The sequence below is a fragment of the Melanotaenia boesemani genome, chromosome 7, assembly GCF_017639745.1.
Source record: "Melanotaenia boesemani isolate fMelBoe1 chromosome 7, fMelBoe1.pri, whole genome shotgun sequence".
In the NCBI taxonomy this organism is placed as follows: domain Eukaryota; kingdom Metazoa; phylum Chordata; class Actinopteri; order Atheriniformes; family Melanotaeniidae; genus Melanotaenia; species Melanotaenia boesemani.
This window is the reverse complement of record NC_055688.1, coordinates 26,107,057-26,120,088: the sequence shown is the minus strand read 5'-3', so window position 1 is coordinate 26,120,088 and position 13,032 is coordinate 26,107,057. Positions and strand designations below refer to the sequence as shown.

Genomic DNA, 13,032 nt, shown 5'->3' with positions numbered 1-13,032 from the left:
CTTAGCTTTGGATTTTCCAGACTTAACACTTTTACACTAAATCCTTTAAGCTAATGCTAACTTTGATTTTGTCCAAAAATTTGAAGAAATAATTTTAATTCATCTGGTGGCATGTGTGGGGCTTGCCATTTTGCAAACCCTTGGCTTGGCAGGTTAGCACTGACAGACTGTTTGTATATCAAGTATGTGAAAGTATGCGATACTGTGGCAGTGCAAAGTGAATGTGGGTAGAATACAGCGCAAAAAAGCCCAAGTGGCTGCCAGCAGGCTTAGGTTGGTAGAATCAAAGTGCTTTGATTTCATTGGACATTGGTTTAGTTGAGCTTATTAAAGAGCACATAATCTGTTATGGTGTGTGAGGAAGTTCCACCAAAGAAACTCATTGTAGCTTGTAGCTAAGGGGAGTCTACAAAGTAAACAACTGTGCACGTGTACACTATCTGGAGCAGCAATATACAATATCAGTATTGAGTTCATCGTTTGGTATCATAGAGCCAGTTTTTTCTGTGTGCTGAGCATCTGCTCAGAGCTGCTTTCACTTTGATCACAAAGTGAAATCCATCCAATACCTGAAGACTTTTCATTCAAAATCATAAATATTAACCTCATGATGGAAAAATAAGTGAATATTTGGAATAATCATTGTCCTTGAAGGCCTTTTCATGCTGTCTATTGAAAATGGGACTTGATGTTGTCACCGTGGATTGCTGTCCAGCTTGTAGAAAAGTAATATTTTCAGCTGCTTCCATCCACCTCAGCTATGTTTTACACAAACACTGCATGTTTGGCACTCTAATATGAATTGTTACAGTTGTATGACACATTTTTATAAACTTGTGACTCTATAAAGACTATTTCATTTTACCACGCTTCATATATTGTCCGTTCTTGCACGGATCACAAATATAGCATGCACATGATGGGTCTTTCCATCACTTTCACAGATCTGTCTGGATGAAGGCTGAAGGACATTAAAATAAATGTGACCAGTTTGTGAATGACTGCATGCATTTGCTCTAACAAAGTGATGTAGCCATTAATGTTTTGTATCTCGTGTGTGAAAAAGACTTTTGTACGGTGGATGGACCAGGGAGGTCAAAAGCAGTAACACAGCTGAATCTGTTTATAATGTATAATGTGTGACTCTGCAGTTCTGGAACAGCTCATACAGGTAGTGTGGCAGAGTAAAGGTGTTTTCTTTTGCAGTGATATATTGTAACTTCTCTATGGAAAGGATTTTTGTTTATTTCTTGCACACTTCAGTGATTCTATATGTGTAAACCTCTGTGGTGGCTTGGGAAGGATAAATGTAGAGTCATGTGAAAATGTAAGTGCACCCTTCTTCAATTGAAAGGTTTTATATGTCAGGACATATTTAAAAATGACCTGCTCCTTAACAGGTTTAAAAATAAAGTAAATGCAACTTCAGATGACCAACAATACATGAACACACTATGTAAACATTGAACAAGAACTAAGTCAGAATGCTAAGTGAAAAACTAGGCACACTCCGTGATGTAATAGCTTGCAGAATCACCTTCCCAGACCAGCAAACTGACCAAACGTTTTATAGAGGTGCTCAAACTGGCTGATGATCAATGAATTAAATACTAAGTACACTAAAGACATACTTAGATTTTCACACTGTTTCTGCATTAATCTTGTTGTCATGGTACACAACCAGCTGATCTTTAAGGATCATGTTTCCTCAGTTGCTCGATCTTGCCGATTTGCTCTCCACAACATCAGGAGGATCAGACCCTACCTGACTGAACACACGGCACAGCTCCTGGTCCAGGCTCTGGTCATTTCACACATTGACTACTGCAACTCCTTACTGGCTGGCCTGTCTGCATGCTCAGTTAAACCTCTGCAGATGATCCAGAACGCAGCAGCATGTCTGGTCTTCAACCAGCCCAAAAGAGCTCATGTCACTCTGCTGCTAATCGCTCTTCACTGGTTTCCAGTTGCAGCACACATCAAATTCAAAGCTCTGCTTCTGGCTTACAAAACAATAACCCAAAAGGCTCCTGTCTACCTTCACGCCTTAATCCAGAGCTACACTCCCTCTCGACAGTTACTCTCTGCCAGAAAAAAACGCCTAGTGCTCCCACCGCAACGTGGCGCAAAATCAGTAGCTAGACTCTTCTCCTCTGTTGTCCCCCGGTGGTGAAACGATCTACCACTTTTAAAAGCAAGCTAAATACCCAGTTGTTTAAGGAGCATTTTTGCACTTAGCTTAACTCTTCTACTCAACAGAATGAGTTAGAAAGATTTGTCCAGCTCTTTGGCTCAACCAAGTACTCAATAAGCTGCATGCATTTACTCCCAAAATGATATTGTGTGATGAAATCGTGATGTTGTATTGAAACAAAATGACTTACAAATATATATATATATATATATATATATATATATATATATATTTATATGCACTGCCTCTAGCTCTACATGACAGCACCTGGGCCCAACTGGACTCAAAGCAGTCTGACTACCACATCTTGTTTGAATTCTTGCTTGTGTTGTTCTTACTCTCAGATGTAAGTAGCTTTGGATAAAAGCGTCTGCTAAATGACTGTAGAATAGAATAGAATAGAATAGAATTAAATCTTAAATGGTAAATAGTCCGTATTTATATGGCCCCTTACTGTACCTGGAATGATACCCAAAGAGCTTTACATCATACATCACATTCACCCATTCACACACACATATTCACATACTGATGGCGGAGGCTCAACCACGACCCATCAGGAGCAATTAGGGGTTTGGTGTCTTGCCCAAAGACACCTCGACATGAACTCAACTTGGCCAAGGATCGAACTGGCAACCCTCTGGTTACAAGACGACCGTTCTACCTTGCTGAGCCATGCCGCCCCACATTATGCATTATGCCTCAGTTTTTTAAAGATGAATAATAACAGTGTAAAATGTCATGTGTTGTAGTTCCGACTAATTCTAAGACCTGGTAAAGACCAGATGACTTTTCAGTGTCCAGATGTGTAAACCTGAGAATTGGAATAAGACTTTGTTATTAAAAAACTATATTCACAGCCTGTCTTACAACTATTAAGTCTGGAACCAAGTAAAATAAGCCAATAGACAAAAACACAAACAGTCAACCACAACACCTCTGGATGTCACCTCAAGCAAAGATTACAGTCAGCAGCGTATTTCTGTGTCCTCATGAGTCAGTCTAAATGGAAGTTTATTTGTTATTCACATAAAAGTTTATACTGATGCATCAAACAGAGAAATGTATTCATCAAAACCATCTTCACATATTTGAATAAACTGATATGTTAAGACAAAGATCTCTTAGTCTGTTTTTGAGAATAATGTAAAATGATGATAAATTCAGAATGCCAGAAAAGTTACAGCTTATTAATATTCTTTAACAGATTAATCTGCTTAATTTATGAAAGCTGTTATTAATGTGAGGCAAATAAGCTATTGACTGCTGGAAATATAGACAGCATAACAGTCTAATGATGACTGTGTTATGCTGCTACTCTGGGTGTTGTTTCACTGGTAATTACAGACTGTCACCTTATTTTTAAAGTCTAAAGAAGTGGCCAGCAGTTTGTTGCTTTTGCTTCTTAACACACACGAGCCTGTTGTCTCTGCTCTGGCTCTGTGGTTGTAAGGATTTCTGATTTATTGTTAACACCACAATTATTCAGCATGCTTTCTGTAACCTCAATCTTATCTTGCAATTTTCCACTGTTTTTCCTCATGGTTCTTCTTTCTCAAGCAAAACACAACAGATTAGAAAACTTATCAAACCTATGTTTTCTGTCCTGTTTATTAGTGTTTTTAAAATATGCATATCTCATTTACAGCAATAATGAAAATCAGCTCTGGATAACTGAATAAACTATGTTCAGTAATAGCTGCACTGATTAAAGCTTGATAAAGTCAGAGCAGAGGATAAGCTCATTCATGAGGAGGTGGCAACGGTAACAACACCCACCTTGGAACAGATTTCGTGGAGACTCGTAGCGATGGCTGCAGCAGGGGTATCACATCGGAACACGTGGCACTTCAACACCCGCGTGTTTTTGTCTCTGGCCACATAGGCAAAATCCCTGAAGCATGGATGGAAGACACAGCAATGATTGTATGTGAAATTATAGCACACACAAGACAAACTCAGTGCCCGTTGTAATGTATCCTCAGAGCAGGTGAAAGAAACACATTGTTAAAGGGTTGTAAACATGAACCTCTACTTCCTTTCACTAAGTTAATGATCCTCCAGCCTGTAACTTCTAAGCTAAACTTCATTCTTTCAGCTGTGCTCTAACATTTATGACTTTATGAGAAGGGAAACAATTTGTTATAATATGTGCCTTAAATAAGAAGGTTTGTTTGTGTGATAAGAGTACAGCTGTATCCGTTAGGGTCAATAATAAGCAGAATGGTTAAATTAATTTCACATTACCTGATAATGAGTTTTTTTTTTCTTCTTTATTAGTTTCAAATCTAACTTGTTCTAATTTTTACATACTGTATTTGGGAATGAGGTTTTATCCACTTCACAAACTCCTATTAGCAAAAAAGTAACAGCTTTCCTCTCCAAGCTTCCTGGCATTACTCATTGAGGGCCACCTTTGAATGCTGTTGGATATTGTGATCAAACACTTCTTTAAGGGCTTCAGACATCTCCCAAAGGACACTTCGTTGTGGAGCCAGTGTGTAGATATGATAGCCAATTTGTGTCCTATATTTCCTGTAGCCGTTTTTCTTGAGTTTGGGTCTCTACTTAGTTTTTTTTAATCAGTTGTTTCTGGAATCATTCTAATTACTTTCCCTTTTTAAATAAAGAGCTGCTCTACTGAAGTGGATCCATGCGTTTCTCCCGTTCTATATAAACTGTTTGGCTCAGTGTCACACCAAAGCCGGCAGTCGATTCAATGGTCCACAGCAGTGAAAGATATTGATGATATTGCATGTTTAATCAAGTCTAGACATGAAAGCTATATTCTATAGCACGCTTTCTATTAAAACTACATACAATAAATTACAAAACAGTTAGATACATTTTTACGGACTGTAGTGTCTGTATTCCTGCATTCAGTACTACCAACACTTTTGAGTTTAAAAGATTTGGAATATAAAGGTAGGTTTGAACTGATTAATTAAAAAATAGCTTTATAATTGGCTCACATTCTGCCCTATAATAGTTAAACCAACACAATATTAAAAGAACAGTAAAATAATTCCCTAGATGAAACTATTAATTCATTTTTTTGTAATTAGTTTTGAAGTCATTCAAAGTCATCAAGTTAATTATTATTTTACTAAAAACTTTATTCATTCAATTATTCAAGCCAGTCTAATGTGGAAAGATATAAACTTAAAACAAAAAATAATGAAGTTTGTGTGGTCACTTATATTTCCCCATTAATAATACTAATTAGTGTTGTATTATACATTACTGGAAAGCCTGATTAAAATCAGGAATGCAACTAAACTCGTAGGTAGTGCTTTAAAAATGTAATAAAAAGCGGCCAAAGCTGATTCCACAAGTCCAGACCACGACCCACAGTTGCACTGAGGTTTGGATCATTCCATTCTCTCCACTCCAAAATTCTGAAGGTACTGTGTAATGATCCTGGCTCTGTGGGGGAGAGCCTGGTCATCCTGGGACGATGGAGTTAGGTCCCAGATATGGTGTTGCTACTGACTCCAGAATCTAGGTGTCATTCAGGTGCAAGTCATACATCTGTGGCAGAACTTGAAGCTCAAAACAAAAGCGAATACCAACAGGACAATATTTCAGGGGACTTTGGCACATGTGTTGCTCATTCCACAGAAATATGCCTCTTACAAGTTATAACTCATTTTAAAGGTTTTCCAACAATGTATGTACAATACAACACCAACTGGTATAATTAAAGGAGATAAATAATTAACTAAATACAAGTTTCTTTATATTTTTTATATAAACTTTCCAACAAATGACCAGTGGTTACCAATAGTTCACTAAGGGTGACCCCTTCAGCTCACATTTTTAAACAGAAGGCACTACTCTCCTGGCAATTAAACCATAGAAAGAATGATAGCTTTAGATTACTTGGAATCAACCAACTGATGATTATGTATCAGAGGGCATCTAAAGGGCTTTGTCTCAACCAAAATATAATCTTTTCCTCAGCCAACTAAAGAAAAAAGACATGCTGTTCCTACATGACACTTCAACCAGGATGAACAACCTGTGTGTTAGTCCTCCATCATCCCTTATTTGCTGCTTTTACAAACACCAAGAAACATATTTCCGTTTACTGACCACGCTGTCAGGTTTGACACTTTCCAGACAGGATTCATTACAAGCATCAAAACTGTCCTTGGATCTGTATTCTAATCTGAAACAACCTTCCAGTCTTTCTCCTTATAACTGTTTGTACTGTCGCGTCTTCAAAAGTTAGCTAAAAAAGTTTCAAGTTACATTCCCTGAACAAAAAACAAAAAAGCAAACAAAAGCCACATGAAATGAGAGTGATTACCACTTTATTATTATTATTATTACCATTATGAAGTATTACCTTTACTCTTGACACTTGTTGCAGAGTTGTGTTAGAAAGTTTTTACTCATTTATAGCAAAATCTTAGTTTAAAAAGGACTTATTACAACTTAAAGCCCCTTTTATGCGTCATATATGTGGTTTTAAATCCAGTTCCTTTGTCTAATTATTCATGAATCAAAGCTTTGACTATAGTGACACATACACATACATGGGGGCAGATGTGTATCCCTGTGCCCAAGGAAACGTCATGCCAAGTGCATCTCAGCAGTGCCACATGGCAAAGAAAAATAAGAAAAGTGAGGGTGAGGTTGAGGGAGGAAACTCCGCTGAGAACCAGTGTGGGAGGCAGATGAAAAACATCTACATCTGGGAGGAAAGACATGTGCACCAACACACATTACCACACAGACAAGATAAAAAGATGCACACATTTCCTCCTCATTAACAGGTGAGACAAGCAGCAGAACAAAAGGTAGGTGGACGTGTTTCCTGCCAGAACAGAAATGACAATGAGTAATCAAACAATGCAGAGAGAAAGCCATGAGGGAGCGGGGACATGAAGAGAAGCTCACTGGATGGCAGTGTCACCAGATGCACACAAACACACATCCCAAACTCCAGAACAACCACACACACAAACAGAAATATGGCAAACACAGCTGGCATTTATCACAACAGACTCTTTGTGTTTATGAGTCCATTACCCAACCTGTCTTTTCTGCTTAATTGTGTGCTCACACACGTTGGGTCGATAATGCTCTCTGCCTGTGGCCATGCAGGAAAGTGAGCTAGGATGCATGACAGTGTGTGTGTGGTGTCCAGCGTACTTTGTTCAGGGACATTTGAGCTGTGCATCGCCAAAGCAGTATGAGTGGCCTTGCCTCGCATACCACAAATGATTCTTTTATGACTTCGGTACCCTCTCTGAGGGATCACAATGCTATAAAACAGCAAGGAACTCTTAATAGGAAATAGCCTGTGGTCAGTCTGGCTTGCTGATGATTTAACACCAGTGATTTGGATCTACAGTAGCTGCTGCTGCACTTCTGTAAAGCGCTGCAGTAACTCTGAGCGAAGCAAAGCCACTGATTTGATGCCTAAAAAGACAGATGTGATCTCCCTGATATAACAATTACAGGAAAACGATGTAGGAGCTGGATCACATTTAGAGCGGTTACCTTTCTCTGTGTCCCAGGAAGCAGAGGGAAGGGGTGGGAAAAAGTGAGTTGAGGGGTATGGTTAAAAACAAGGAAAGGGTAGGGAGGGTGAAACAGAGAAGATAAAGAAAAAAACAAAAACAAAACAGCAACATTAATACACACAACATACTGAGTCAGACATAGTCTTCCTGTGAAATGTATGTGAGAGCTGGAGCACATCTTTGAGTACTTTTCATTTTAGTGGATTAGTATTCTGCTACATTATGACACGGGACACATATCCTGTGCAACGTACCAACATTTTTACTACACACACAAGAAACACACCTTGTAACTGCAGTTACCTTTACCTTCTCTTAGTCACTTTCATTCAACTCTTTGCTTTTGCTCTTTAATCTTCTTTTCAAGTTTCTCATCTCTCTTTATCTGTTATTCTTGTATGCTCTTGCTGTTTTCTTGCACAGCAGGAGAAACCCCCATAAAGAAAGATGCAACACAAAATGACTCATATCAGCATTATAACTCCTCACAACTGCACAGCATATACAGTAGTCTGTGATACTTTATTATAGGAACAGTGCAAAGAAGGCAAAGGCTGTAAGAGAAAAGAGGGCTAATTCAATCATTGACTTCCTTTGACTCTCACAATCCATTTGGTAAGAGGCAATCTGAACGTGTGCATCTGGAACAGGAGCAGATGGCAGATATAACAACAATCTTCAGAGCTTCAGGACTGCTGCTTCAACAGCTCTCCAAACAGCCGGTTTTCCTGTTCATGCACAAAGTAGAAGGCAGACGCACAAGCCGAGAGACATATGGGGACGGCATCAATGCTTATAAGTAAAAATGTCTTACTAGTCATATGTAAATGTGTCCACTCATGCCATACTAAGTGTGTGTTTTTCTTCCCATGTTTGAATTTTACTCAGGATTTTTTTTAGAATTGTCATTCTGCTTATTTTTGCTCATTTTCAAACTCGGACCCCCTGTCTTGGTTTCCATCTGTCACTTTAGTAAAACTGGATTTTGGTGTCAAAATTCTGAAAGTCTCAAAAGCAGTTCTCCACATCAAAACAGCACCACATACTGTACATCAAATCCAGAGCATGCTGTCATCTTTCAAATACCCTGCAAGGTTGACATGATTCCACCAACCTTATTTGACTTTTACAGCAAGACTGAGGCCAAATCAACCACTTCTGGACATTCGTCTTTTTCAACCTGTTTTGGCATTTCACCAACACTCAGTTGGGAGTACACACACTTAACCCCAGTCAGATTTATTTTCAACTTACAAAGCCATCTTTTTGTGGCCTCAGGTCTGTGATCACTTATTGAAAATGTCAGTAATGCCAGTCACGCATAATACAACAGGGAACAGGTGATGACAGAGAGCAGGAGGGGACAGAAATGACATTTAAGCAGCTCTGATTGTGCCAAAATCTGAAGTTCAGATAGTTAATATATATGTCACAATTAGCCCTGTGGAACCCTTGGATGTAAACTTGGCAGAAAAACTTTACTTTGCTTCACAGAGCCCATTTTAATTAGGATTTAGGATGTAGAACTGCAGAATGAAGAGTTTGTGTTACAAAAAAACCCAGTTCATGCTGCTGTCATGCCACCTTTAACTCCAACATGAATGATTACATAAATACTAATATATTTGGATTCCTGAAACTATTTTAATTGACATATCTACAACTTAACAGCAAATTAGCAGTAGTGCTCATTACATTATATTTTGATTGTGCTGTAGAGATCTAAGTAAGACTGCAGGTATGCTATTACAAACTGAAACTATCACATTTTTACTATAAATAAAGTGTATTCAAAAAAGCAGTCATATACATGGAAAATGCATGGAAATATGGGACATGTGTGACAAGAGCTGCTTAAAAAATTGAACTCTGTTGCACAGTTGGACTGTTTTTGTTGAATTTTTTTGTTGAGTAGTTCAGATACAGATGAACTTTTAGATTTGAAAAAGGTTTGAAGAGTCATTGTTTCAGGTGGCTGAAGCTTCAGTGAAAGTTCTGTTTGATCAATATCAGCAACGAGGCTGATTAATATAACCAGGTTTCAACCTTACAGTGAGATGAGAAACTAGCAAAAGGTTCCGATAATAATAAGTAGTTTAAATGGATCCATCCTTTATTCCAGTTGATCCACATAGTAGGTCTTTATTCTCTGTATAAATTCTAGTGCAGAGACATTAGATGTTATACAATCATATAACATGTTTTCAGTAAAAACCTACAGGTGTGTTATAAGGTCAGATATGTGAAACTTTACTAATGTAGCCTACCCATGATGGTCATTCTTACTAAGTTGCATCTACAACCATGTTTCTTTTTTTAAGAAGTAAATAACTACCTGTGATAGACAGTGGTCTTTCTGTGTGGAGTCTGCATTATGCTCCCCATGTATGTGTGGGCTCTCTCCAGGTACTCTGGCTTCCTCCCACCATCCAAAGACATGCAAGTTAGGTTAATTAGTCACTCTAAATTCTGCCTAGGAGTGAGTGTGAGGCTCCAGCCCCCTGCAACCCTGAACTGGACTAAGCGGTATAGAAAATGAATGAATGAATGAATGAATAAAACAATTAATTGGGGAAAAACTGTGGAAAAACGCTGCAGAATTTTTGCTAACCAAAAACCTTGGATAACAAGTGACGTACGGCTCTTCCTCAGAGCCCATGACAGCGCTTTCAGATCAGGGGACAAAGAACTTTACTCCAGGGCCAGAGCAGACCTAAGGAGGGGCATTAGGGCTGCTAAGGATGCTTACAAAAGGAAAATAGAGGGACACCTCATGGACAAGAATCCACGGGAGGTGTGTCAGGGGATCCACAGCATCACCAACTACAACAGCACCAACACTTCCACCATCAGTGCTGATGTCTTGCTGGCAAAGAAACTTGGAGTCCCACAGACCACCGGTGCCCCTGCCTGCATACAGGAGCACCTCAGTTACTCTCCAACAATATGATGGGAGGAGAGTTACTATGTCAGGTAAACCAGCCAGCCCTGGCTGTGTAGCCGGAAAAGTACCTTAAGCTTGTGCTGGTCAGCTCTCAGGGACCCTCACTACAGTCTTCAACCTCTCACTGACTCAAGCCACAGTCCCAACCTTCCTGAAAACAACCACCATCATCCCGGTCCCCAAAACATCAGGCAACAGCAACCTCAGAAACTACAGGCCTGTCGGCCTAACATAAGTGGTGATGAAATGCTTCGAGAGGCTCGTCCTGCAACACATCAAGGCCTGTCACCCTGCAGCATTTGATCCCCACCAGTTTGCTACAGGCGCAATGGTCCTGTATGGTTAGATTTGTAACCCATTATCAGGGAAAGGCCAGGAAAATTTTTGTTAAGAGGGCTGGGGCATAGACCTCAAAATGGGCCCCGTTTACACCACAATGCTGAGACAGTAAAACGCACAAGTTTTGTTGCATTCTGGCCTTTTGTTTACACGGTAACAGAATTTTGGGTGGATAAAGCCGCAAAGATTTGATAACAACCTCCAGGGTGAAATTTTCTCACAATGCAAGGCAAGTCAGTGTAAACTGGAAGGGGAATCTTTTGGCAACGATGACATATTTCATGTCATTGTGCACTTGCACACTCAGAACCTGCTTAACCCGCGAAAAGCACAACAATGTGTCATGTTTGTGCTGCTACATATTTTTAATTTATTTGGACGATTGGAGCAAAACCTGTTTCAGGTAGAGTATTAATGTCGTCAGCGAACATGCAGAGGTTACATGGGCCAGATAATGCTTCTGTTGTTGTGTTGTGTTTTGAGGTCTTATAAGGATACACACCTGGGTGTGTCGTTGCAAAGTTACACTGCCCACTAGAGGCCTGGCATGCACACTACGTTGTTTCCAGTCCTCTTTGCGTTTTCTCCTGCATGGACATACTTTTCATTCTGCTGTTGTGCAAATGCATTTTTTTTTCTTTTTAATGCAAAGAAAAAATATTTGCACTTTGCATGTAAACATGGCCTAAGTGAAACCTTTTTAAAAAGACTGTAGATTTTAGGAAATAATGAACTGATTATTACCATACCATACCAACTTTATTTAGCACTTTAAAACAACCACAGCCGAAACAAAGTGCTGCACACAATTAAAATCAATATCACTACAACTAAAAACATGAGAAATAAGAAGAGCTAATACCAACACAATAAAAACCAATTACAACAAATAAGAAATAAAATAAAATTAAGTCTTGCTGGGGTAAAAGCCAAAGAAGAAAAATGGATTTTAAGATGAGTTTTAAAAATGGACAGTGAAGAGGTCTCTTATGAGCAAAGGCAGATTATTCCACAATTGTGGAGCAGCACCAGAGAAGGCCCTGTCCCCTCTGAGCTTCCTCCTGGACCTTGGTACCTGCAGGAGCAGCTGGTCAGCTGACCTCAGGGACCGAGAAGGCAAGTAGGGATAAAGAAGCTCAGACAGGTGGGGAAGGGCCATTTAGAGACTTAAAAACAAACATAAGAAGTTTAAACCAATTCTACATTTCAATGTTACATTACAACTGATCATCTAATGTAAAAAGTAAAGCAAATTTTGTAAAAGCAAACAGACAATTATATTATTTTATCCACAATTGTTTACTCATGATGTCCCTGCATTGTATAGCTCTAATAACTGCTGCACAAACACTCATACTTCACTGATAACAAAAAAATGAACCAAATCAAGTTTTATCAGTCTCTTCAGCATTATTGGCTTTTTAACTTCACAGTCATCACATCTGGTGGTTTTATTGAAGTTTCCCTCTGGGGTAAGTATGGTATTTTTCATTTAATTAATTTCATTTATGACTTTTACATCCTGTGTAGACAGGAACAGACGATGCTGTATAAATACTGCATTATGATCAAGAACAGGGTATTCTTGAATAACAAAAAGAAGTACATTAAATGCTGCCTTCACTTGCACTTACACTTGAGGTTTATCCAGGTAAAGGTCAGTTCACTCTGAATAATTGCTAGAATTTGATTGCTTATTCTTGGTGTGGCACTGGAGGGGCAGCCAGTTGGATTTTCGGGGTGGATCATGAACCCTCAGGCCAACCTTCTGGCCCTGTCCTTCCCTATCATGACCACATGCTACAATTTTTATTTTTCCAGTTTTTTCTAAACTGTTTATTAAAACCTTTTTTCTCATTTTCTGATGAAACTAGAAACATGAAATAAAAAAAATTAATAAATTAAACCTATTAAAGAAGTTAAAGCCTTTTCTTGCATTCTACAAGACTAAAATAATAATTGGTAGTGTGCGCTTGATGCAACATATGAGAAGCTACAGGCTTGAAAGGTAAAAAGAGCAC

The 13,032-nt window shown here is 38.9% G+C and overlaps 1 protein-coding gene across 5 annotated transcripts in view; it reads right to left on the bottom strand.

Annotated features, from left to right (window-relative positions):
* The window catches only part of LOC121643052 (amyloid-beta A4 precursor protein-binding family B member 2), a 42,874-nt gene that overhangs the window by 5,816 nt on the left and 24,026 nt on the right, over positions 1-13,032 (bottom strand). For 3 of the 5 annotated variants that reach the window (XM_041990240.1, XM_041990241.1, XM_041990243.1), the window contains exons 9-10: positions 7,706-7,711; positions 3,974-4,088 (exon numbers count right to left, since the gene is read on the bottom strand). In XM_041990240.1, coding sequence (XP_041846174.1) covers positions 3,974-4,088; positions 7,706-7,711 — 121 coding nt within the window. The remainder of the gene's footprint in view (positions 1-3,973; positions 4,089-7,705; positions 7,712-13,032) is intronic. The other 2 variants (XM_041990242.1, XM_041990244.1) reach the window with 1 other exon arrangement.